General features: G+C 45.1%; 1 protein-coding gene across 1 annotated transcript in view; it reads right to left on the bottom strand.

Moving 5' to 3' along the window:
• The window catches only part of DVL1 (dishevelled segment polarity protein 1), a 52167-nt gene extending 24224 nt beyond the window's left edge, over nucleotides 1–27943 (bottom strand). Inside the window, 2 exon segments of the mRNA XM_070956284.1 lie at nucleotides 742–811; nucleotides 27406–27943. Coding sequence (XP_070812385.1) covers nucleotides 742–811; nucleotides 27406–27575 — 240 coding nt within the window. The 5' untranslated portion in view covers nucleotides 27576–27943.

Raw genomic sequence — 27943 nt, 5'->3', positions numbered from 1 at the left:
GAAAGAACCACGCACAAGAATAAAGGGGAATCATACCACCTTGAGTCTTGCGGGGGGCGGGAGTACCACCCTGCATGGCGGGATGCGGTTGTCGGGAGAGGGGGAAGGAAAAAAAGCATGACATCATCTTCGGCCAATCAGGAACTGGTGCCAAAGCGGCGAATCAGGTGGGGTTTTCCCAAGGGGGGGTGGGTGGAGGAAAAAAAATGACATCCCGTTATTGCAGCCGATGAAACAGAAAATTGCCTACAATGGCCAACCCACTGTGCGCAACCTGTGTCAGCCGCCACGCCGCCCCGAGACAGACAAGGGGCGTTTTGGCAAACAAAGTCAACCTCAGCAGGGCATCTGAGCGTGGTTTTTCAGCCGAAAAATGGAGGCGGCTTTCAAAAGAAGGGATCAAAATCGCAAACCATTTGAAGGCGATTAGCGATGAATTCGCAGGACGGGCTGCGGACAGACTGTGCGGTGAGGCTAAGAACAGGAACGGAAGAATTCATAATCAAACCAAAAGGAACTCAGAAACCCATGAGATGCTTGAACCTCAGAGCTGTGGCTGTGGGAACAGCTAATTCTTGCAACCTCTCGTGTGCACCCACAGATTTTTTCTTCCTTCTTCCAGATATATATATATGATACACGCAAGACCTGGCAAGTGACGAGTCCCATTTTGCAAAGACACCCCTCCCCAACCGTGTCTTTTCCCCGCGTCAATGATCTGGCAGAAGTGACTTTACGTACCCAGGACACGACACGTCCGTTGAAACATGGGAGTTTTGCGTTGTCATCTGAGATCTCTTCCTTTACCACCCTGGGAGAAAAGAAAGGGGGGGAAAAAAAAAGGAAACGTCAAATCTTTCCATTGGATGATAAACCTGAAAAAACCTAGGTGTAAAAGGTGACACGGGAGCCCACAAAGGAACAGCTGGCATCTGAATATCGGCATCGTTCGATTGCAAAGTCCTCAAAACGAGCACGTACACCAAGGTCAAGCAAGTGAGCCAAGTTTCAGATTCCAAAAATGGGAGGGGCAAAAATGTTAGAAGGAAGATGCGGGTGGGGGGGTGGGGGGGTGGGGAGAAATAATCAAGAAATAAACCACATGCTTTGAGAAAAGTGAAGCATCAATTCGTCACTGCTAGGAAATGTCCTGTTCTTAATGATGCACTGGGAGTGCACCAGCTCAATGGGAAGCATAGATCAACAGGAGCACGCCCGAATTGTGCATCTGACACCACAGCACAATTCCTCTATATGGGCAACGGAGTCTTGGGATAAGGAGAAGGAAGGACTCCCTGGAGAAGAGAGCCAAATGCTGGGGAACGATGGAGGGCAAAAGAAGAAGGGGACGGCAGAGAACGAGATGGCTGGATGGAATCACTGAAGCAGTCGGCGTGAGCTTCAATGGACTCCGGAGGATGGTAGAGGACAGGAAGGCCTACTGCAGGGGTCTGCAACCTTAAACACTCAAAGAGCCATTTGGACCCGTTTCACACAGAAAAGAAAATACCGGGAGCCACAAAACCTGGGTGGGCGTGGCCAACTCGACATCACTCACTTCCACCAGTCACATGACCCCCTCCTAACCACGCCTACCCAGCCAGTCATTAGGGCCGAGAACTGGCTGTTAAAAAACAAAACCCTTTTGACATCTCTCTCTCTCCCTCCCTCCCTCCCTCCCCTCTCTCTCTGTATCTCTCTGTCTCTCTCTCTCTTTCCCCCTCTCTGTATCTCTCCGTCTCTGCCCCACCGCTTCTCCATCACCCGCCGTTGCCCTTACTTTCTCGGGCCAGGCGAGGAATGACTGGGAGGGGAGGGCAAGGGTCGGGCCAGCCAGTGGTGAGATCACCCGATAGGGAGCCACAGCAGAGGGCCCAAAGAGCCACATGCAGCTCCGGAGCCGCAGGTTGATGACACCTGACCTGGAGGAATGTTGTCCATGGGGTCGCGATGGATCGGACACGACTTCACGACTAACAACAACAACTAAGCCCTCGTGGAAAGGAAAGAAAACATTTTTTTAGCTCAAAGACAGTGTGGGAAAGAAGCCGGCAGAGGAGAGCATGGCATCTAGGACTCTTTCCACTTTATTCCCCTGTCTGAGGCAAGTGGCAAATCTGTACAGGCCTGTACAGAAAACGCCGCTCGCCCTAGGGCAAGAAGGCATTCCTGCCAAGCAACCAGGCAGAACGAAGCTGGCATTTTAGTGATAAGAAGGCTGAACTTGATCAAGCAGGCAACGTTTTTCACAATTTCAGGCATGGCACTCGTGTCTGGGCATCATCCAGGGAGGTTCGGCCTCCACATGGTGAAATCAGAACTGTCAGACTTCCTATATACTAAAGGGACCATCGGCAACATCTATCTGGTTAACACAAAACTTTGGCTTCTGACTCAGCCTCTCTTCCCAACACAAAGACAGCTAAGATCAAGTCAAGCACAAAGGAGAGGAAAAGGTTCCTCCAGATCAAGCTTTCAGGCTAGCTAGCCTATGGTCCGGGATTTCCTGGTGGTCTTCCATCCCCCAAGGACAAGGAATAAAAAGAACAAAGAGAAAGATTAGCGGGGGAAAACAGCCCCACTTCTTTTCCTAATTAACACAGATACAAGACAAGAAACAATGGATGGAAAGCAACCTGGAATTAAGGAGAAACTTCCTAACAGTGAGGACAATTAACCAGTGGAACGGCCTGCCACTAGAAATTGTGGATCCTCCAACACTGGAGGCTTTTAAGAAGAGACTGGGCAGCCACCTGTCTGAAATGGCATAGGGTCTCCTGCTTGAGAGGCCAGGAGGCTGGACTAGAAGACCTCCAGGGTCCCTTCCAGCTCTATTCTGATCGATTGATACATTGCAACTCACACTGTTTTACTATACTGGAGTATACTGGAGGCCCAGGAGCATAACAAAGTTTAATTTGTATTGTTTAATGGACTGCTAAATTGGCCACGCCTACCCAGTCACATGACCACCTAGCCACGCCCGCCCACCCGGTCCAGCCATGACCACCCACTCGGTCCGGCCCCCCAACAGTCTGAGGGACTGTGAATTGGTCCCCTGTTTAAAAAGTTTGAGGGCCCCTACCAGAGACCACCACTCCTCCCCACCGTTGATGGAGAGGGGAGGATAACACTCAGAGGCTTAAAAACTCCAACCAGCCATCAATTAAATTTCTGCCATTTAACAAGTCAGTGGCTTAGGGCAAACGCCTCCCCTGTGGCTGCCAGCTCCACTTTCATTTTCTTTTAGTAGCAATTACAGGCAAGCCAAGAGAACATCCAATTCTTAAAATAGCTCCTACTTCTCCTTTTTTTTTTATTTTTATCTCCACCCCAAAAAGTGCTGTGAGAGATTCCAGGAACAGGAGAGGATAGGAGTTAGTGAGATAGATAGATAGATAGATAGATAGATAGATGGATGGATGGATGGATGGATGGATGGATGGATGGATGGACGGACGGACGGACGGACGGACGGACGGACAGACAGACAGACAGACAGACAGACAGATGGATGTGTGATTGGACACACAAGGAATTTGTCTTTGGTGCATACGCTCTCAGTGTACATAAAAGAAAAGATACGTTCGTCAAGAATCATAAGGTACAACACTTAATGATAGTCATAAGGTACAAATAAGCAATCACATCATACTAGGAAACAATCAGATAGATAGATAGATAGATAGATAGATAGATAGATAGATAGATAGATAGATAGATAGATAAATAGATAGATGTGTGATTGGACACACAAGGAATTTGTCTTTGGTACATCTGCTCTCAGTGTACATAAAAAGACAAGATACATTCGTCAAGAATCATAAGGTACAACACTTAATGATAGTCATAAGGTACAAATAAGCAATGAAATCATCCTAGGAAACAATCAATATAAATCATAAGGATACAAGCAACAAGTTACAGTCATACAGTCATAAGTGGGAGGAGACGGGTGAGAGGAGGTTGAAACTGCTGTTTATTTTATTTTTTTATTTGATTTGATTTCTATACCGCCCTACTCCCGAAGGACTCAGGGCGGTGCACAGCCAAACAATAAAATACATATATACAAAATTTAAAAGTGGAAATTAAAATCAAATTAAATAGTTTTGGCCCAAACAAATTAAAACCCCAATCAATTTAAAACCAATTTTAAAATTTAAATATATAAAATACTAAAAAATATTAAAAATTTAAAAATCTGTTGAAAGAGAAAATCCAGAGAGAGAAAGGATCTTGGTTTGGTGCTGGCTTTCCCACCTTCCGAAGGTTGTAAACTCAGCTTCGTGCCAACTCAGGAAGCTCAAACTGCCCAAGGAGCTGCTGATCCAGTTCTACAGAGGAATTATTGAGTCTCTCATCTGCACCTCCATAACTGTCTGGTTTGGCTCTGCAACCCAACAAGACAGACACAGACTTCACAGGATCATTAGAACTGCAGAAAAAACTGTGGCTACCAACCTGCCTTCCATTGAAGACCTGTCTACTGCACGAGTCAAAAAGAGGGCTGGGAAAATATCTACAGACCCCTCGCATCCTGGACATAAACTGTTTCAACTCCTACCCTCAAAACGACACTATAGAACACTGCACACCAGAACAACTAGACACAGGAACAGTTTTTTCCCGAACGCCATCGCTCTGATAAACAAATTATTCCCTCAACACTGTCAAACGAGTTACTAAGTTTGCATTACTATTAATCTTCTCATCATTCCCACCACCCATCTCCGTCCATTTATGACTGCATGACCGTAACCTTGTTGCTAGTATCCTTACAATTTATATGGATTGTTTCCTAGTATGATTCGATTGCTTATTTGTACCCCATGACTATCATTAAGTGTTGTACCTTATGATTCTGGACGAACGTATCTTTTCTTTTATGTACACTGAAAGCGTATGCACCAAAGACAAATTCCTTGTGTGTCCAATCACACTTGGCCAATAAAGAATTTAATTCAAATTCACCAAAGACAAATTCCTTGTGTGTCCAATCACACTTGGCCAATTAAAAAAAATTCTATTCTATTCTAAATAAACAAATGCTTGGCAGTTGGCAAGGACTGCCTTTTTCAAACTCGCTACTAGCCTTAACAATTAGCTTTTTTTCCCCTCTTCCTCTTCCTCCTGCTCTCTGGAAGAGCTGGGAAAAAGACATTTTGGAACAGGTTGAGCTCTCTTAATGCTGTCCTTCAGGTTTCTTGTTGAGGCAGGTAATGCCATTAACAAGCTCCAAAAAAAAAAAAAAAAAACAACCCTACCAAAGCAATTATTATTATTCAGATCTGTGAGATAAACAGCAGAGAAATTGGTTTTGTGCCCGAGGCCAGGCGATACCTTGAGGATTTTACATTAGCTAAGCCTAAAACCCTTTTCTGGCAATGTGGGAAAGAAAAGACCAGTTTATCAAAGGGCATTTCACACAACCGAGACGCCACTAAAAACCACTGTGATCCAATAAGCCAGGATTGGTAGAGTGGTGTAGGAAAATGAAATATTTTTAGGATATATTAAAAGGGCAGAATATTTCCCCAAAAAGGGAGGCAGAAACTCAGCTCCCACCACCACCTTTGTCAATGGGCCATTAAGGCCTGGGCCAGTCTATTCTACATAACAAAGACCTACCTCCTTCAGGCAGAGCCATAGGAGGAATCCCAAAGCCCTTTCATTACATCATCACCCAGCAAGAGTCAACCAAGCCTGGAACACAGACAACCTACAAAGTTACCCCTGCATGACCCCATGGGAGTCTGACAACCAAACAGAATACAAGCTCAAATTCAAATCCCAACAGAGGGTATACATCTCTCTCTCTCTCTCTCTCCACTCCATGTGCCTTTTTTGGCTTGAGATCTCAAACCATGTGGTCCTGTTGTCCACCATTAAACCATCTTTCCAAGCAGGCACCATGTTTCCAGTGTCTTTTTCCCCACTTGGAACTGAACCTAGAAGGACATTTCTTTCAACAGCGGTAAAGACGGGTTTTGGCATAAAATGGAGTTGTTGGGGCAGGAAAGAGAAAAAAGAAAGAGAGAAAGGGCAGGGGGAAAAAAACAGTCCCTGATCCTCTCAGTGGGACTGTCGTTCTGTTCCTTTCCTGTATCAGCATCTCCAAAAGTTCACTGGGAGTATTGGAACATAACCCCAAAAAAAAGAGAGCCAAGTGCCAAACTTTACATCACAGGTTGCCAAAGTCTGGCACAAGAATCTTTTGATTCCCTTAATAAAAGTTACAAAACGCCTGGGGTTGCCGTAATAAGAGGAAGTGATATTTATTAATAAGCAGAATGTCCACATTTGCTAATCCAAGGTCATTTAAATTTGAGGATTTGCTGTACAGGCATTAGCCCGTTTCTGGCAAGGAGTTATATTATATCCATCAACAAGCAATACTGTTCTTTGAATTCTGAATCAGCTCGTAATTAATAAAAACATTCTTAGCACTTAGCGCCACACACACATATGAAAAGGGGAAAAATCAAAATTTGTAACTGTTTTACACCTCTCTCTCTCTCTCCTCTCTCTCTCCCTCCCTTCCCCTTCTCTTCTTCCTTCCATCCTCCCCATCTCCTTCCTTCCTTCCTCCCTCCCTCCTCCTTCTCGCCTTCCTTCCTCCCTCCCTCCCTCCCCTCCCTCATCTTCCTTCCTTCCTCTCTCCCTCCCTCCTCCTTCTCTCCTTCCTTCCTCCCTCCCCTCCCTCTTCCTTCTCTCCTTCCTTCCTTCCTTCCTTCCTTCCAACCTCCCTCCCTCCTTCTGTCCCCATATGTAGCTTTTAGGTTTCCCAGGAAGAAAACCAATGAATATTCAGAGCCTGTATGGTGTTGTAGTTAAGACACCAAGCTACATACTAGGAGACTGTGAGTTCTAGTCCCACCTTAGGCTCAAAATTCACCAAGTGACTTGGAGCCAGCCCTTCTCTCCCCCCCCTCTCCCCTCCCTCCCCCCTTCTTCCTTTTTCCCCATTTGGTCTTTTTCCTATCTTCCATTTGAGCAGCTACTTTTTTCTTCATGTTCATGCAAACCTCTGTATCTTCTTTTCTCTGTGTGTCCCCCCCCCCCCCCCCAAGGCAAAATCAAGGCCACTGAGGATCAAGGGGAAACAAGAGGGAAGAAATTAAGAGCAACCACAGGAGCAGATCCTGACATGATCCATCTTAACGACAATTCCGACTGGCGAGAGAAGAAACTCCACCGGGTCCCCCATCACATCCATCGTATCTGGCAGTGACAAATCTTGGGTCAGTGGTTTGACTGGCTTAGCTAGCTCCCTTTAGACTTGAAGAGTTTGTCTCAGTAGCCACAACCATCCTAAAATAACTCACAAGCTGAAAAGCATGGGGAGGAGGGGAAGACAAATGAAGCTGGAAATGAGAAGAGTTTGAAACTAGGGCTTGCCAGTTTTATCTCTGTTAGTGCCAATGAAATGTTACTTTGGATAATTCAAATACGGTCTGGCCAAGACTAATTTAATATATATATATGTTTTCTCAGGTTTTCGCGGGTGTTTGTATGTAGGTCTTTGGTTATTCGGGTCTTCTCCCACGTAACATTGGAAGTGTCTTGGCCAAGACACTTCCAATTTTACGTGGGAGAAGACCCGAATAACCAAAGACCTACATATATATATACATATATATACATATATATACATATATATATATATATATATATATATATATATATATATATATATATATATATATATATATGATAATCATCCTAGATTCCATCTAATGCTGGCAGACCATTTTGTCACTCTGATGCTCAATTGCTTTCAGGAAAGCGTGCTGGCCAAACTTGTTTAAAATCCCTCTTGATCCACCACTCTTCCTCATTTTTCCGGACAGGTCAATTTCATCTACTTTTGTTTCCTGCTGGATGAGTGGTTTAAAGTGCTTATTGGATGCTCACCAAAAAAAAAAAAAGACATTGGACAAGAAGTGCTTACATGACTTAAACAATACAATTATCTTAGCTCGCGTTCCAGGCATCCCAACTGCAAACATACCATCCGACCGTCTTTTCTGATTAACAGGATGTCGGTCTGGTCTACAAGCTTTCAAATTATTTACCCCTGGGTAAAATGCTGATTGCTAAGAAAATCAAGAGAGGCCGTGGAAAGAAACAATTGAAGGAAACAACAAGCCTGCTTTTTAAATTACGGCGATGTTTCCTCTTGGGCAGGTTTGGGGACCGCAAATCCAATTTGCATCGACTTTCTTAGGAACGATGTCCCCCCGATCTTTGCCTCTTCAATTGTCCTATTCTCGTGGTCTGTGCACATCCTTGGAACTAAAAGTTATTTACCAGAGCGTATTGAGATGGGAGGCCAAACCTTTTCATCTTTCAAATCCAAAAAGCGCCCTCTCTCCGTTCTCTGGCCACGAGGTAACTGCTCCAAATGTGCCCTTTTTCAGTTCCAATTCCCCCGATTCGGGGAGATTTTCCGTAGCCAATAAATGCACTGACATAAGGTGCCTCAAATATGCCCCACAAGTCAGGCACAATATTTTCCCTGGCAAGGAGCTAACAGCCAGGATTCAGGGGTCGAAATATGGGGGGGCTGGCTAATGAAACCTTAGTAAGGGGGCAGATTTTTTTTTTTCATCGTTGGTCATCCTAAATTCAGTCTCGTCGGACAGAAATCAAACTGCTTCCCTGAAAAGCTGAGGCTTCTTTGAATTTATTCATGTCTCTGTGACTTGCTCTCTCAGCCTCCTTACCACGGCCGCAGAACAGTTAGCAAATGTTTCCTAGCTTTTTGGAATGTTGGGAATGGAAGTCGCTCCTTCCGAATTGAAAAATGTTCTCGTTTTGTTTACATAGCATGCTCGTTTTTTTTTTTATATTTGCCTTTTCTCAACTGTTCCTAAGTTCAGAGGGTGCGAGTGGGCCATTTCTCGCCAAAAAGCAGGAAGATTCTTCAGACCAAAGTTCATTCTTTTTTTTTTTTCTTCCCTTAAACATCATCCGTTCAAAAATGGGTGGAAAGGTCTTCACGAAGATTTCTTTGGATCAGGCCGTTTGGAAGAGAGTTACTCCCTCTTCCAAGCAACATTTAGTTAGTAGTTCAGCGCACAACTGGCGAAGAAGCTTTACAGAAAACGTCTGATGGAACCTCCACAGCCAGGGGCACTCCATCTCCAAACGCACAAGCTGGAAACAACCGGGAAGGATTGGCTTTTGCACCAGGCATGAAGAGCAGAGGTGGGATTCACTTACCTTCCCTACCAGTTCGCAAATGTGAGAGAGCGCCAGGGGTGAAATCCAGCAGGTTCTGGAGAACCGGTAGCGGAAATTTTGAGTGGTTCAAAGAACTGGCAAATACCACCTCTGGCTGGCCCCAGAGTAGGGTGGGAATGGAGATTTTGCAATATCCTTCCCCCAGGAATGAGGAGGGAATGGAGATTTTGCAGTATCCTTCCCCTGGAGTGGGGAGGGAATGGAGATTTTGCAATATCCTTCCCCCAGGAATGAGGAGGGAATGGAGATTTTGTAGTATCCTTCCCCTGGAGTGGGGTGGGAATGGAGATTTTGCAGTATCCTTCCCCTGCCATGCCCACCAAACCACACCATGCCCACCAAGCCATGCCCACAGGACCGGTAGTAAAAAAATTTGGATTTCACCACTGGTGCGCGTCACCATCCATTCATGCTCAGCCTTCCGCGCATGGTCTTCGCTCTTCCGCGCCTCCCTCACGCATGCGCACAGCCTCCAAAATTTGGCTAAATAGGGCGGCATTACATCCGGGCAGGTGAGCAGGACCGACCGCAGTCGGGGATACCGAACCGGACCGAACCGGCTGAATCCCACCACTGATGAAGAGGATGAGGCCCCACATCCCATCAACAAAACAGAGGTGTGAGAGTCGGGCAGAGGATAGGGGCTCAAATTTGAAAGGATCACTCTAGAATCTAGATTGCCAAAAAAAAAATCCCCCCCCCCAATGGGACTTTCATTCACTGCCTGTAAAACTGGGTAAATACTGCAGGCTGTGCTCAGCGGGGTGCCCTCAGGCTGTGCATCACATGGAGAATTAGATAGGGATGGCATTAGGAGATTGAGGGCGGGGGGCACTGACCAGGCCTAGCTGCCCTGGCATCCCCAAATGCTGGCCAAGAGTCCGGACGAGCCACCTTTGCACGACTTGAACGCAACGGTGCAGGAGGCAGAATGCACCGTTTTGTCTCGGGGGGGGGCAAAGCAACCTGACTACAATCGCTACAGACCCCAAGGCCTTAAAGCCACATTCAGGACCTGTTCATTGTCAGCCTGTCAAGCTTGGGGGGGAAAAAAAGCTATTATGTCTCAGGCAGGCAGGCTGCTGCCACAGACACAACCGTCCTTCTTCCTTCCAATTAATTTTTTTTTTCCTCTGCGTAATTCTGCCTACGATTGCAGACAGAATTGGCCTGTTTTTGTTCCTAAAAGTTTTCTTCTCGAAAACAACAGCCGGAGGAGATAGAAACACATGCACCTTGGAAGAGCAAGGAGGAGGTTAAAAGTCGATTCCCTTTAAATAGAGGGTTTGTTTTCCCCTTGCCCCTTTCTCTCCCTCATCCCTAACCTTCTTCAAATATCTATGATTGACACAATCAATCTTGCTGATGCTGTGGCGGAGGAGCTGGAGTTTGCACGGCTAGGTCCGCTCAAGAGATCCCCAACACGTGATGAAGAGGCATCCTAACACACACCGCTGCCTTTTTTTGTCCCCTTCTCCTCCGTGGACAGATCATACAGCATTTAATTCTCCATTAATTTGCCGACCAACAAGGTTTCTAAACTCTGCGGATTCAGATCAAGGGGGCAGGACTCAGCTGATTTGGCAGATCGTGAAACATAAACCTTGTTAGGTTTGGATAAGATGTCATATAAGCTTACTAAAAAGCAGAGACATCACCCTGCCAACATAAGAGCGTATAGTCAAGGCTACGGTTTTCCCAGTTGCAATGGATGGCTGTGAAAGTTGGACCATAAGGAAGGCTGAGCGCCAAAGAATGGAGGCCTTTGAACTCTGGTGCTGGAGAAAACTCCTGTGAGATCCCTTGGACTGCAAGGCCATCCAACCGGTCAGTCCTAGAGGAGATCAACCCTGACTGCTCTTTAGAAGGCCAGATCCTGAGGATGAAACTCAAATCCTTTGACCACCTAATGAGAAGGAAGGAGAAGAGACGAATGCTGGGAACGATGGAGGGCAAAAGAAGAAGGGGACGGCAGAGAACGAGGTGGCTGGATGGAGTCACCGAAGCAGTCGGCGTGAGCTTAAATGGACTCCAGAGGATGGTAGAGGACAGGAAGGCCTGGAGGAACGTGGTCCATGGGGTCGCGATGGGTTGGACACGACTTCCCGACTAACAACAACAAAGATGCCACCAGGAAAGTCCAGGATGGAAGGCTAAGCTGGAAAATACAGAAAGCTGCTAGAAGAAGAAGCCAGTAGCAAATCACTCTGGGACTGCCGAGAAAAAAATAGAACTAAGGAGAAATTTCCTGACGCCGAAAATAACTCATCAGTGGGAAGGCTTTTGGGTGCTCCATTACTGGAGTTTTTTTAAGAAGAGATTGGACAGTCAAATGGTATAGCTTCTCCTGCTTGAACACGGGGTTGTACCAGATGACCTCCAAGGTCCCTTCCGACTCTGTTATATGTTCTATGTCATGGCTTTGCCCATGCGGTCCTTTGGAGCTAATTTAATTCTACCGTGTTTTTCTCCCTGCCCATTGGAGAATTCATCCAATTCCTCTTTTTTTCCCCAGCACTTTCCATATCGCCATAATATGGGGCGGGGGAAGGAACTGGCAGCGGGAGGCAACTGTTCCTGGGAGACAGCAAAGAGCCTGAAGCCAATAAAAATGCATGTGGCGAGAGAGATTCCTTCTTTCAGCATTTTTAATCAAGGCGAATCAACCACACCGGAAATAATTGGTTAGCCTTTACCTCCATTGCTTCTTGAGCCCAGATGATTGTTTATGACGCCAAATTATACAGCGAAAGAGGCATTTTTTATTCGTTCCAGAAAAACTGACCCAGAGTGGATGGTTTATTCCACCAAAAACCAGGGAATGATGATTATGCCAAGATGATATTTAGCAGATGGGGAAAGTTTGCATTGTTGGCAACGTTTCTTCTCTTAGGGTTAAGTAATGTTCGCAGCCTCATCCAAAATGTGGCTGGCTAGAAAGAAAAATGATCTTCCACTCCTTTTTTTTTTTTGAAAGGCACACATAGTTAATTAAAGTCAGGGGGAAAAAATTTGTTTTACTTTCAAATCTCGGCTCTGCACATAAAGCTCCTTCACAACCCAGTGAAGGAATTAACGGAATTTAATATTTAATTTGGTGTTTCTCGTTATTCTTGAAAACCTTCAAGGCAGCTATTAATACATCTATTTTTAAAATGCAGATGAAAAAACCTGAGCATTTCGGTTTTGTACAATGTATGTCCATTAAACAACAACCAAGGGTATAAATCAATATATAAATAAACCTGGTTTGGACACTGCGCTAAGCCAAAAGGATAATATTGTAAATTTGACTTTAGTTTAGCATGTTGTATCTCTAGTTTTTATGCTTTGTGCTCAGTGTACTGTGCAAAACCAAAAAACAGTGTCAAAATAAACAAATCATAACAAATAAAACAAATCATAACAGAATTATAGAATAACAGAATTGGAATCGGGGGCCTTCTAGAATCTAGTCCAACTTCCTACTCAAGTGGGAGACTCTACACCATTTCAGACAAATACCTGTCCGGTCTCTTTTTGAAAACCTCCAGTAACGGAGCACCCAAAACTTCTAGAGGCAGGCAGGTCCACTGATTGATTGTTGTAATTGTCAGGAAATTTCTTCTTAGTTCTAGGTTACAATGACTACCAACCTGCCTTCCATGGAGGACCTGTCTACTGCACGAGTCAAAAAGAGGGCTGGGAAAATATTTACAGACCCTTCGCATCCTGGACATAAATTGTTTCAACTCCTACCCTCAAAACGACACTATAGAGCACTGCACACCAGAACAACCAGATACAAGGACAGTTTTTTTCCCAAACACCAAAGAATTCCCTCAACGCTGTCAACTATTCACTAAGTCTGCATCACTATTACTATTAATCTTCTCATCGTTCCTATCACCCACCTCCTCCCATTTATGACTGCATGACTGTAACTTTGTTGCTGGTATCCTTACAATTTATATTGATATTGTTTCCTGATTGCTTATTTGTACCCTATGACTATCATTAAGTGTTGTACCTTATGATTCTTGACGAACGTATCTTGTCTTTTTATGTACACTGAGAGCGTATGCACCAAAGACAAATTCCTTGTGTGTCCAATCACACTTGGACAATAAAGAAGTAAAGAAAGAATTCTAAATAATTCTAATTTTAAAGGTTGCTTCTCTCCTTGATTAATTTCTATCCATTGCTTCTTGTTTTGCCTTCAGGAGTTTTTGGAGAATAGATTGATCCCCTCTTCTTTCTGGCAGCTCCTTAGATATTGGAACATGGCTTGATGATTCTTTAACCCATAGTAGTCCTTTGCATAACATTGCATTGCATAACAAAAGTACAATTAGTGAATGTTACACATTAATCTACAAGAAAGTCCTGGGTCCAAGTTGCTCACCAAAATGAACATTTCCAGAAGAGGGGAGGCTGGGCTTGGCATAGGTTGAGCAAGCTCCCACAAAGTTTTCTCTATCTGCTCACCATTGAATTAATAATTTGACACAACCAGCCTCTGATAGTCACATGCTGAAGAAAGGAACCTCTTATGCAGGAAGAGGATGCTCAGAACGGAGGAGTCAAACTAAAGATTTTGCCATTCCTCCCTGAACTTGGTTTATCGCGTAGCAGGCGGCCAAGTGTCCTTAAACTGCAAGCACGGATTAACGTCGTAGCACAATACTAGGAGTCTTGCATTGTTTCCAGATTGAGTACAATTACTCTGATAATCACCTTCAGGAATGGATCCAAGCCCCAGATCAGTCATATTGTGATGAAGGAAAACATCTATTTCCCCCTGGAACTCTCCGAGGTCCTGAAATGCGTACATGATAGTGTTAGGACAGGGGTCGGCAACCTGCAGCTCTGGAGCCGCATATGGCTCTTTCACCCCTCTGCTGAGGCTCCCTGTCACTCAAAATATGCATCACAACCGCCAATGTGCGACACCCGCCAGCACATGATTTATTGAGTTTTTCAACCCCCAGTAGGCCAACCATGGATAAATCCAAGAAAAGAAAAGTTTCAGAAGAAAACAGAAGGTTTAATTCAACTACATATGCTAGTTTTGTGGCCACTCAAGGAATAGTCAGGCACGGGAAAGGTTTTGTGGCTCTTAGTGTTTTCTTTTCTGTGGGAAATGGGTCCAAATGGCTCTTTGAGTGTTGAAGGTTGCAGGCCCCTGTGTTAGGATGTCCCTTGGACCTCTCAAATAGATGGGCCGAAGCCAGATATAAAACAGCAGCCAAGGATTCGGTTCAAGGTAATGTAGCGACTGAATGGACAGTGACTCTCATCCAGAATTTCAAACGAAATTTAGAATTTAAAGAGGTAAAGTCAGAAGTTAGCGCTGGGCAGCTATTATGGCCAACAGATGTACTTAACGTCTTTTAAGAAAGCCAAAGTAAATGAAGACACAAAGTTGCCGCCAGATGGGCGTCAGCCCAGGCAGTTACCACGGCAGGCGGCCATATGCAGCCCCAACGCTGCCGGGTACCGGATAACGGTTACCGGTGGGCATGCGCAGCCGGATGGACAGGGGGTGGGACCCAAAGACTTATAGTGATTTTGTGTATGATTTTACTTTATAATGTGTATACTGTATGTATGCTTTTAAAAGCCTGTAAGGATTGGGATGCATAAATATCCAGGCAACGCTGGGTTATCAGCTAGTATTCTTTAAAAAAAAGAAACCAAAATTCTAAAGCGACCCAATAATGAACTAAAATTGAATTTTTGCAGCGGGGGGGAAAAAAAGACCTTTGCAAAATGCATTTTTACTACAATACCAATCATTATAACAAAAGACTCCCTTCCAGTACAAAATAGAAAGGTCCAACTCGCACACACCAGATAACGTTATCAAAGTCAGCAGGTTGGAATCATTTTCCATACTTAAGGAGAAAGGATGAAAGGTAAATTCTATTTCTCCGAGGAGCCTTGATCCAAAAAGTACAGACGTAGGAAGAAGGCAACCTCTTGATCATTTTTGCTCTGACAGATCTCGCCAGAAGGAACCCCACAAAGGCAGGTAGGTGACTTTATTAAGCGGGAGAGGCAGACAGACAGGAAGGAAGAAAAGGGGGAGGAGGAAAGAATTAAGACAGCCAATATGTCTTTTCAATCATGCTCCTGGAATGACAGAGGGGGGAAAAAAAATCCACTGCAATTTTTTTTAAAAAAAAGGGAAATACAGACCAGTGTTGCAAAAGCTGGTAGAGCAATACCCCCTGTCTCGAAATCATTCAAAAGATGCTCCTTTGGGCGGTAGCACAGAAGTTGATCTCCATCAGATCCCATGCATGTAACCAATCAAAAAGAGGCTGAGAGGGACTTGTTTGCCAAATTAAACTCAGTTTGGTTCTGTTCCGATTTAAGCACCTGAGATCCAAGTCTTTGCTTTCCAGTTTGCCTTTTTTTAGGTTTTATTGTTAAAAGAAGCCTAGTTCCCAAAACACGTTTTCTAGAAATCTTTTTAAAATGCAGGTGGGTTTTTGGGGTACCTGTCTAATTATGGTTAATGGGTCAGCAGGGTGGATAAACCCGACAACTGTAGTTTATTCAAGAAATCATGATTTAAGCAGAGCACAGCTGAGCTGAATGTGCTAAGTCCTTGTTGTGACCCAGGCTCACTTAGTCATTACAAGACACAATTAGTCTCAAACAAATCTATTTTATTATAACAGCTGAGAATTACTTCATTCCCAGTTTAGTCCAAATTAATTCCAAAACAAGTCCTTCAGAAAAAAGTCCTTTGGGTTTATCACAAACCTTTATCTTCTTTGGCACCCTGCCAAAGGCCTTTCTTGGCAAAGCCCCACAAAGTTCAGAAACAAGAGATGCTGACTGGAAACAGATTGAGCAACACTGCTTTCCTACAAAGAGCCCAAGAGCCTTTGCTGCTCTTTTAAGCCTTATAGGAGGGGCCAATCATCTCCTGGCCTTACTCCCGAGTCGTCCCTTTTGCTTTAGCTGCTCTTGCCTTCTGGCAGCTCTGCGCATGCGTGCACTAGGAACAGGCTCCTCCTGTTCCTCTGCCTCTCTGCTGTCCAACTCTGGAGTCCGCGCATCACTCCCAGATGCCCCTGGCCCCATCTCTGCCTCCGACGCAGAGCCCTCATCCGGGCCTTCCCCAGCCTCCAGGATTGGCCCATGGTCCTCCCCAGCCTCCTCACTGTCCGACTCCGCAGCCAGTTCCGCAGACTGCTGGTGGACCACAACAATCCTGCCTGATTCTCTGCCCCTGAAAGGACAGGCCAGAACAACTAGGTTAATAAAAGTACAGGGAAGTGGATTTTAGCAAAATGTTCTGAGAAAAGCATCCAAAAAAATTTAAGAAATGTCCGCTAGTGAATCAATCCATCCCAAAGAAGGAGGGACTCTCTTCTAGAAGCATTTAAACGCAGACTGCTGAGTTTTCCGTATTTGATGCTGCTGCCTTGCCAATCACGCGTGCCCTCAAAGGGAAACCAAATGACCTCAAGGAGAAATACCGCGCTTTGCAAAGCCCAATGCAGACGCAAAAATCCAAAAATCTCCAACAGGAATCCCCAGTCTTTATAGCATCGCTCCCTGCCCACCCCCCCTCAAACCGCCTTTCTGACTTTTCAGAATCTCTTCTCCTTCCCCACCCAAATCCGTCTGTTAAATCCATCTGTTGTTTTCCAAAGGCATAAAAATACACTTCAGGGCCCCCACCCCACTCCCACCATCCTCGCAATCTTCTGCCAATCTCCCTATCAGGCCCACCCAGCCTCAACCGTCCCATTGCACCCCTGCTGCTGCTCCTCTTCACAGCCCTTCCCTCCCATCTTAATTTGAAATTTTGAACGAATTGGGTTTTTTTTTTCCTCTCTTAAAAATTCACACCCTGGCACCCTCTCCTTGGAATTTCTTCGCGTTTCCCAGGGCTGAGCCCTGCTTCTAAATAAAAGCTGTAAATGGATTCAGAGCTTTTCCAAGCTAACCAAGGTTTGGGCTGCATCTGATTGTTTCTCCTGACCCAGGAGAAGGGTGCAAGAGAGGGGCATGTAAAAGGAGGAAAAATCACTTGTGAAGTAAGAAATATCCCAGGTGGAAGGGGTGGTGAGGACACACCTTGGCCAGCGCCCAAAAGGCACGTCTTTTGAGCCTTAGATTCAGCTTCTCATAGTCTGTGCAAAAATTCACTTCAAAATAAATCTGCTAGGTCAGGGGTCACCAACCTTTCTAATTAATTCATAATTTAAAATCCCGCGGACCACTAATGTGATCTGCCTAATGACTGGCTGGGTGGGCGTAGCTAGGTGATCATGTGACTGGGTGGGTGTGGTCAACTCAATGTCACTCGTGTCGAGGGACGCCTCACTGGCCTCTACTCGCCCCTCCACTCCCAGCCCTTGCTCGCCTGCCCCTCCCCCCCAGGCTCCTTAGGGCCCCAACAAGAAGCAGTTGTTGGAGCTAAGCAGCCACCAGGAGAAAGAGTTGGCAAAACAGCTCAGTTCAAATTGGATCTGACCACAAAGGAGGCTCAGTAGAAGCCCCTCACTGAGGACTAGGAGCATAGGCTTTCCAAGCAGAGGGAAGACCTGCGGGAGTGCAAGGCCAGGTACCGGCACCTGGAGGCTCAGCGGGCTGAGATGGTCAGCCAGTTCCAGGCCATGATGCAGTCCCACTGGAACGAGGCCCTCCGGCTCTTCGCCACCAGCGGCACTTCCCTCCAGCCTTCGCCCAAAGCCCCACACTAGGAGGCCGAAGCAGACCCCCCAAGTCGGAATTTCTGCCCCCCTCCGACCCACAGAAAAAGACCCCGAAGGGGGAGACTCTCTGCAGCAACACAAACATTCATTGCACGTATCTGTCCCAGGGGCCGTAGTTTGAGGACCCCCGATTTAGTGCAATATAAAAAAGGCAAATCATTTTTCTGCAGACCACCAAAATTTTCTCACGGACCACCAGTTGGTGACCGCTGTGCTAGGTGGTCTTAACTACCCAGTTTGCAGAGTGCAGTCGGCTATAGTTCAGCCACAGATCCCTGATGTTTTTAAGTTTTTAACTTCAGACACTTCCTCCTCCTTATGTAAGGACAGCCCCATTAAGTATCCACTCTGCCTGGCCCACCTTATTCTGTTTTTTGGAGAGTGCTTGTCAGAATCGCTTGGGAAACTGGGACGAGCATTTTTTTTTTAGAAAGGGGGTAAACATGGTGGTCATGTCCCAAAGCTAAAAAATTCTGGAACAATATAAAAATACAACTGGAACAAATAATAACTCAAAAGGTACCATTAAAACCAGAAACTTACTTATTAGGAATACCTACAAGCAAATATGAAAAAGAAATAATATGTTTAATAACACACATTTTGACTGCAGCAAGAATCATATACGCACAAAATTGGAAACAAGAAGAGGTCCCGATTTAAGAGAAATTAATATCCAAAATTATGGAATGCGCTGAGATGGATAAACTCACCAAGGAGATCCAAGGAAAGGAAGAATCTGAATATTATCTGGTCTGGCAAAAGTGGTATAAATGGTTAGAGGGAAGTGAAAAAAAAAGAGAAGAAGAAAGAAAGAAAAATTAAATAAAAAAAATCAATAGGGTAAAATAAATTTTTACATCAAATGAAATTTAAGAAAGAGACAATAAAATAATATCATTATATAAGGTGAGAGAAATAATATAGACTGAAGAATATAGGATATTGATATTGTAACAATTCAGATATTATAGGTAGATGTCATTAAGATGATGCTTGTTGTAAATTGTTTTACTTGCATTTATAAATGTATTATGTGGTTTCTTAAATTAATAAAAGTTTAAAAAAAAAAATAGAAAGGGGGCAAACTGTTTTTCCACTGCATCTCCTTAGCAGTCCGTGTTCGCTCAGTATCCAGCTCCTGGATAGAGACAGAGGCCCCCTTTAGAGCCTTCAATATTGGCAAAGAAATACATTTTTTGAAAAAATAAAAATAAAAATCCTTAACCAGGGGAAAATAACTTCCTTTGGAAAGGGCAGCGCAGGAAGTCCTGCCGTTTGTTTGTTTTTCTAAGGGGCCTCTCCTCCAAACCCACATTGCAGGAAGCAGTCATGGTTCTCCAGCATCCCTTGCCGTGTTTTCCGTAATGTTTGTGTGTAATAAAGAACGTGCCCCACCCAGCACGGGTCGAGAAAGGCTTCCTTGGTTCAGCTGCTTACTTAGAACTGTTGGCCTGGAGTAGCTTGCAAACACCCTGCCAAGGGGAACGGTTCCAAGAACACCTCCCATCTATATCCTACAACTGTGGATCAGTGCTAACCAGGATGCCGGCCAGCCGAAAGTGCCCTTTTTAAGCATCCTCCATTCCACCCCCGATCCAATTCTCCCGCATAGCTCAACAGACTAAGCACTGTAATTTAACACCAGCTGTCTGCAATTAAAGTAAGATCGAGTCTCGTCAGGCTCAAGGTTGACTCAGCCTTCCATCCTTTCTAAGGTAGGTAAATTGAGGACCCGGTTTGTGGGGGCAATAAGCTGACTTTGTATAAAAATATACAAAGGGATGAAGGCTATTGCTTAACACGCTGTAAGCCGCCCTGAATCTCCGGAGAAGGGCGGCATATAAATCAAATTTTTTAAAAAAACCAAAAAACTCTGTTATTCTGTTATCTCCAATCACAGCTCTGTGATGTATTCATTAAATATTCAGCTGACGAAATATATAACGGAGGAAACGGATCCTTGATCATAGGTGCATTCTATCTAGATATTGGCTGAGATCCAGTCCATGCCTGACCAGAGTTTCCCCCTTAGCCTTTGTGGACAGGAACCAATTCAGCCGTCCAGGGAATTCTTGAGCCATGTTGTACCGTTTCCAGGATTCCTCTGAGAGGAACCAGGAAAAGGATATGCTTTTATGACAATATGTCCGATATTTACACAGCAGATCCACCAGCCAGGCAGCGTCTCTGCAAGGCACAGCGCAGGGATGGGCTGTTGGGGGTTCTCAGGGGTTCGGGACGAACCTCTAGCTAAGATTCTGTGCAGTTCGGAGAACCCCCAAATCCCACTCCTGGCTGGCCCCACCCACCCCTCCCCTCCCCTCCCAGGAGTCCCCTCGTGGCCTGTTTTGGATGCAGGTAAGTGCAGGGTGTGCGCGGAGGCTTGGGGAGGGCGAAAAGTAGGCCTACCGGAAGTTCGGGAAGGCTGGAAACGGGTCCGTTTCCAGCCTCCAGAGGGCCTCTGGAGCCTGGGGAGGCTGTTTTCGCCCTCCCCAGAGGCTCAAGGAAAGCCTCCAGAGTCCGGGGAGGGCAAAAAGTCTCTCCCCCCACCCCGCCGTGGTGCAGGAGGCCTACTAGGCCACACCCACCATGGCCACACCCACCCAGCAACCAGGCAGAGTACCCCTCGCTAAAATTTTTGAAGTCCTCCCCTGGTTCAACGTCCATTTGTCTTCCCGATGCCAGAGTATTTTTCTCTCCCCACGCCTGGCTGTGCTTCTCAATGGGGGAATGAAAAAAAACAAAACAAAACCCACCACACCAAGCTGGAAACCACTTGCCAAATTATAGCTCCGTGCAGCCAGCCTGTAACTGTGCCAAGAAAACGAGGTTGGATTTTTAGTTCAAGATGTACCAGTTAATCTAATTACCACTTGCAGTGGGATAGGGAGAGGACCTTAAAGAGAAATATTTTCCGGAAGAGTAAGATCTGCCCGTTATCGTTTACAAGGAAAGCCGGGATCTCCGTGTGAAAGGTCAACAAGAGACTCACTTATAAATCAGATTATAAAGTGCTTTTCATCCTTAAGTAATACTGCAAGGCATCACTTTCAACTGGAAAGAATTTATGGAAGGATCTGTTTGCACGGTATGTCATAACTAGAGGAAGCCACTGACGCAAGAAATAGCAATGGCCAAGCAATTGGGTAGTTTTAGAGAAGAGACATCACCCTGCCAACAAAAGAGCGTATAGTCAAGGCGATGGTTTTCCCAGTTGCAATGGATGGCTGTGAAAGTTGGACCATAAGGAAGGCTGAGGGCCAAAGAATGGAGGCCTTTGAACTCTGGTGCTGGAGAAGACTCCTGCGAGTCCCTTGGACTGCAAGGCCATCCAACCAGTCAGTCCTAGAGGAGATCAACCCTGGCTGCTCTTTAGAAGGCCGGATCCTGAAGAGGAAACTCAAATCCTTTGGTCACCGAATGAGAAGGAAGGAGAAGAGACGAATGCTGGGAACGATGGAGGGCAAAAGAAGAACGGGACGGCAGAGAAGGAGGTGGCTGGATGGAGTCACTGAAGCAGTCGGCGTGACCTTAAATGGACTCCAGAGGACAGGAAGGCCTGGAGGAACGTTGTCCATGGGGTCGCGATGGGTCGGACACGACTTCGCAACTAACAACAACAAAAAGAGAGAGACTAGGCCAATTCATAGAGAAGAAATTTACCATATGTATATGCCGTCTCCAGAATAAGAAGGGATTTGAAGGGAAGAAATACCATCTTTCTATGTATTATTTATGGGATGGCTACAGTGGAAAACAGTACTATTAGTTAGTCCTCAACTTACAACCATTTGTTTAATGACCGTTTGAAGTTACAGCATTGAAAACAAAGTGACTGCTTTTCACACTGATGACCGTGGCAGAATCCCAGCCGTGATTATAATTCAGACGGTGGCAACTGGCACGTACGTATGACCGTTGCACTGCCCTGAAGATTGTGTGATCAACTTCCGCCAAGCAAAAGTCAAGATTCACTTAACAACTGGGTTACTAATTTAACAACTGTAGTGATTGGTTTGACAACCGCGGCATCAGGGGTGGGCTTCAAAAATTGTAGCAAAGGGTTCTCTGCCCGGTTGCTGGGTGGGCGTGGCCATGGTGGGCGTGGCCTAGTCAGCCTCTTGCACCATGGTGGGGGGGGCATTTTTGCCGTCCCCAGGCTCCGGAGGCTTTTCTCGAGCCTTCGGGAAGGCGAAAACGGCTTCCCCAGGCTCCAGAGGCCCTCTGGAGGCTGGAATCGAGCCCGTTTCCAGCCTTCCCAAACTTCCAGTAGGCCTGTTTTTCACCCTCCCCGAACCTCCATGTGCATCCTGCACTTACCTACATCCAAAACAGGCCGTGTGGGGACTCCTGGGAGGGGTGGAGCGGGGTGGGCAGGGCTCCTTACATGCTCCTTACTAGCAAGTATTTTATGGAAAATACTATTTGGCCATCAAGCTCCATTGATTTTCTCTCTGTGGGCGTACATCTTTCTATAACCTGAAGGGCTTGGAATTGATTTGGGGGGAATCAAAGATTAAAAAAAAGAAGACAAAGGTACAGAATTCTATCTCATGTTTACAGAATCATAGGGCACAAAAAAAAAAAATCCATTGGTGCTTTTCCACAATCTTTCCTTCCTCGGATTCTGACCTTTGCAAGTGATATACGACACCAGTTCCTCAAAGCTAGAAATAGATCCAGGTACCACAGATCCAACAGATTTTATTACCAAGCAATTATTACATTTCAAACGCTGATTCATGACAGTAATAAAAGAACTGGGTGTTACGATTCTTTTTTAAAACAAATCATTTAAAAGCCATGGGGCAACAACAACAACAAAAAAAAAGACTCCACCTTAAAGGACTTAAATTAGGCACCTTCGTATTTCAACTCATAGTTCATTTCTTTTTTTTAGTATTTTTTATTTTTATTTTTTAAGACAAGCAAACATTTAATACATCAATTTAATACTCCCTTCCCTTTCCATAAGTTTCTTCTATCTTCATCCAAACCATTCTAACATTTCGTTGCTAAATCAATATTGTAATCATCATTTATACATAATTATGGTATCAGTCATTTATATCTCTTTTCCAGCCAACTATAAAAATAATTCCATGTTTTAAAATATTCTGATTCCTCCTTATCTTTAATCATCAGGGTTAATCTATTCATTTCTGCACAATCTAAAAAATTTTTTATTACTTCTTCTTCCAAAGGTATTTTCTCTGATTTCCAATTTTGAGCATACACAATTCTTGCAGCTGTTATTACATGTATGATCAAATATACATTTTCCTTACTAATTTTTTCTGGAAAGATACCCAGTAGGAACAACTCTGGTTTAAATTCAATACGTTGCTGTATCATTTCTTCCAACCAGATTTTAATCTTATAGTTCATTTCATTCACATATAATAAGCCGGATTTGATCCAGTTTACTGGGAAAGGGGGACAGCAGCTACTTCTGGAGAACTCACAACTAAAAATAAACTAACAGCTATTTTTTGTTTATTCCCTCGCATCTGGAACCATTTTCTATGTCTAATCCCTCTTTCATCAAATAATGTCAATAACCACTGGGAAACATTTTCTTTATAACTCTGTCCAACCCATTATTTTATTTTATTTTTTAAAAAAGCCAATTAAATAAGTTTGTGTTGAAAGTTCTTCAAGCTAACATTGACCGCTAATTCAGAACACTGAAAATATTGTATGTAAAAAAAAATAATGGGAAAATTCAAACCAGGATTATCATGTGTAAATTTATAGTGTACGTAAGCCATCTGGGGCAGATACGTAGCTAAAGATAATTTGTACGCTTGCCAAGGTACAAATTCAGATCAAATCCAGTCGGGAAAAATCTTATTTAAGAAGTAGTCTGAAGACTGAATCGTGGCAACTGGACTTTTCTTGTGGTTGTTGTTAGTTTGAGACATTTTGCTGCATCTTCATTGCCATATTGCCATGATGGCGAGCCTATGGCACGCATGTCAGAAGTGGCATGCAGAGCCATCTTTCCGGACATGCGAGCTGTCGCCCGTTACTCTTCTGGGCTTTGGCACGCCAGCCAGCTGGTCTTCATGCATGTGGGAGCACCGGAAACTGAAAGAGCAGCCATCTGGTCTGCATGCGTGTGCCGAGAAGATTATCTTCCAGTTTCTGGCGCGTGCAGACGCCCCGGGCAGCTGCTGTTCCGGTTTCTGGCGTGCATGTGCATGTGAAGACCAGCTGGCCAGTGCGCATGCACGTGCTGGAAACCAGAAGACCATCTTCCCTGTGCACACATGTGCGCTGGGCGGCTGTTGTGGCCCGTCAGCGGCCTGTGCAGCTCGTAGCTGATTCCGACAGTGAGGAGGCTGGATTGGTGCTGCGCCATCAGCCTGTGCAGCTGGTGCTCGAGTCGGACATTGAGGAGGCTGGAGAAGATGGGGTGCCAGAGGCGGGGATTTAGCCAGGGCCTTCAGAACCTCCAGAAGCTCCCATAAGTGAAGAGGAAGAAGAGGAGGAGCCTCTTCTCGATGCACGAGCGCGCAGAGCTGTTAAAAGGCAGGAGTGGCTCCTCAGGAGGAGTCACCTCGAGAGTAAGGCTTGGGGATAATAGGCCACTCCCTAGCCTATTTAAGGAAGGACAACGACTGAGGCAATTTGCAGGAAACAACTTTGTTCATATTCCTTTGCATCTTGATTTCAGAAACGTTTGATTTGGCTCTTGTTTATCTCGTCAGTTTTCCTGCAAATTGCTTCTGGACATTCTGCCAACCACAGTAAGATTACGGTTATCTGAAATACTGCGCCTCAGAATTGAGTTATTATTATTCTTTGGATTCTTGTCGGCTGTTAATGAAGTTAAATTAACAGCCCTGCCGATACTCAGATTGGTAAAAGCGAGTATAGCTTGAAGTTGAAGTCCACAAGTCTTAAAGTTGCCAAGTTTGGGGACCCCTGATATACACCTTGGTGATCTAAGCCGCTTAGCCATTCTCTTCCACACAATAAACAGTAGCAAAATCTCAGAACTGGCCACACTCAGAGTAAACTTTTGGAATGAAAGTGTTCAGTTTTGTTCCTAGCCATCCCAGGAGACCATCACAAGATCAGGCCAAAGTCCACTTGGTCCAGCAGTTCCTGTTTTTCACTACGTCCAACCAGATGCTTTTGGGGTGCTGACAAGGGGGGGTGTCAGAGACTCCACTATTGTTCTTCTGCAACTGGTAATTTACAGGCATGGTGTTGCTGATGTCAAAATGACATTAAGGCATAGCTTTTCTCCCCCCACTTTGTGTCTTTTATTAAGGAGACACAACCCTTCTTAGGAGTGTTTTCCCTTTCCCCTTTATTAACTATTACATTTAACGACTTTTGTTTCATTTATAATTTTGCACGCCTGGCTGACTCTCTCTTACGTAAAAGCCTTTTGGAAACACATAATTATCATTGAATAGAAATCTCAGTGTCTTTTCAACAGCCAGAGCAAGAACGCTGTGTAGACCTGGGAAATTGCTCTGACGTCTTCCAGCTATTGTCATCGTCAGCCCACAACAAATAAAAATCCAACGCTTTTAAAGCACAGCACTCCTACACTGTTAACGCCATATAGATCTATTAAGAGGTATCCAAGCCCACCGAAGCCAAAACAGGCACCATTCCTTAATATAAAACATCCCAACGCCGAAACATCGCACCTTATTTATTTATTTATTTATTTATTTATTTATTTATTTATTTAAATTTCTATACCGCCCTTCTCCAGAATAGGACTCAGGGCGGTGAACAGCCGGAGTAAAAAACAATACATACAAAATTTAAAAACAATTTAAAATAATTAAATATTATTGGCCATAAATTAAAATAACCCAATTTAAAATCAATTTAAAATTAACTCAAGCCAGCCCCGCTAGTTGAAATAAATGGGTTTTTAGGGCCCGACGAAAAATCCGGAGGTCTGTTATTGTACGTATCTCTGGGGGGAGGTTGTTCCAGCGGGTGGGCGCCGCCACAGAGAAGGCTCTCCCCCTGGGGGTCGTCAGCCGACATTGTCTGGCGGACGGCACCCTGAGGAGGCCCACTCTGTGCGAGCGTACTGGCCGGTGGGAGGCTATTGGTGGCAGAAGGCGGTCTCGTAAGTACCCCGGCCCTAAGCCATGGAGCGCTTTAAAGGTGGTCACCAACACCTTGAAGCGCACCCGGAAGACCACCGGAAGCCAGTGCAGCTCGCGCAGGAGAGGTGTTACGTGGGAGCGCCTCGTCGCCCCCATAATCCCCCGCGCGGCCGCATTCTGGACCAGCTGGAGCCTCCGGGTGCACCCCAGGGGGAGCCCCATGTAGAGAGCGTTGGAAGAGGATGATCGATATATAATCCACACAGACTCCCAATTCTTTTTAGCCACCTAAGTTTATTTTTGGTCCCTGCTTAGATGGCATCGCCCAGACAGAAAGACAAAAACCAACCTCCAGGCGAAAACACAATTGTTTTGCTTTTCCCAAGAAAGAAAAGGAACACGATCAATCGGTATCACAGTATCATTCTCTCTCCCTCCCCCCCTTCTAGGAAAAAATAGATCAGCGGGACCTACACATTTCCCCAGTGTCAAGTCTTTCTTTATAGCAAGAGCAAATCAATCACTCAAATAGGCCTAACTGGCAACTCAGAAACAGCAACTGGCAGCAGAAAAGCTAATCCTGCCCATTGCTTGCCTACCTGGCATTTGGAAAGCTAAACTTCAGGCTGCTTTGGCAGGAGGTGGAGTAAAGGGACAGCCCCCTCCCCACCACAACCTCTCACAGAATTGCCTGCCAAAACTTTCATAATTCTAGGCCACCAGAGTGTCACACATGCCCAGCTTCTGTTCAGGGCCTCCTCCTTCAGAAAAATCTAAGCTCCACCTCTTTAAAATTTCATATTTCTGCCCTTGCCGTCTGAACATGCCCACCTTTGCCAGTGTGGCACAAGGTATTTTTCTTTCCACGTGTTTTATCAACATTTCTACCCAGCTACCATCAAATGACAGCTTAGGTAGAACACAAGAGGACCTTAAATCTGATCCCAGACCTTCACATGTCCCATTTTAGCTGGGACTTGTTTTATCAAGCACACACACACACAAAAGACTCTCTTCTGTAAAATATGACATTTTGATGTACAGATCGTTTTTATTTCCAAGACAGGGAAGAATTACACAGGGGTTCAGAGCCCTCGTATAATTTGGCCTTCCCCGTAAAACAGGTGCATGGCAAGGAAGCTCCAAAAAGCCAAGCAGATTTGCCCCCACCCCTAAAATGTTAAGAAACACGCTTGTTTAAAAGGCAGGCAAGGGAATGCCAGCTGTTCTCAAATGCAAAATCAAGGACAGTTACAGTGCTGACCAACCTCCAAAAAAAAAAAAAAGACCTTATAATAATAATAATAAAAAAAAAACAAACAACAATAAGGCAAGACCCAACTTACCCAAAATCCTGGTCCATCGACTTGAAGAAAAATTTGTAGCTATGTACCGGCCGGTTACTGAGGACATTTTTAAAATCCGCCAAAGTGACTTTTTCCGGAGAAACGGGCAATTTCACCAAATAAGGGGTCTCCTCTTCATCGATATGGTAAATTATTTTTGTCTCCGCCATGGAAGAAGGACAGGAGGGGGGGGGTGGGGTGGGGAGGGGGAAAAGAGGGGAAGGAGAAAAAGGAGGAGGAGGAGGAGGAGGAGGTTTGGTAGAGAGAGGAGAGGAATGGGGCGCAAAGGCTCGAGGAAAGGGGGTGGAAAAGGGAGAGAAGAAGGAGGGGCGGGGGAAATAAATCAAGGCCAAGTTCAAGGCGCCAGTCCCTCGGAGTCTTCCAGGGTTGGTTTTTTTTTTTTTTTTTTTTAAACAAGGCAAGGTTGGTCTCCAAACAGGAAGGGAAAATGCCTGACTGCTACGATGCCTGCGCGGAAGGATTGGGGCGCCCCATACCGCCCTCCAGCGGCTGAAGGAGGAAAAGGGGGGCTCGGCCA

Source organism: Pituophis catenifer, unplaced genomic scaffold (assembly GCF_029215685.1).
Source record: "Pituophis catenifer annectens isolate HBS135680 unplaced genomic scaffold, rPitCat1.0.hap2 SCAF_18, whole genome shotgun sequence".
Taxonomy (NCBI): Eukaryota; Metazoa; Chordata; class Lepidosauria; order Squamata; family Colubridae; genus Pituophis; species Pituophis catenifer.
The sequence above is the reverse complement of the archived record's forward strand: the minus strand, read 5'-3'. Positions and strand labels throughout refer to the sequence as shown.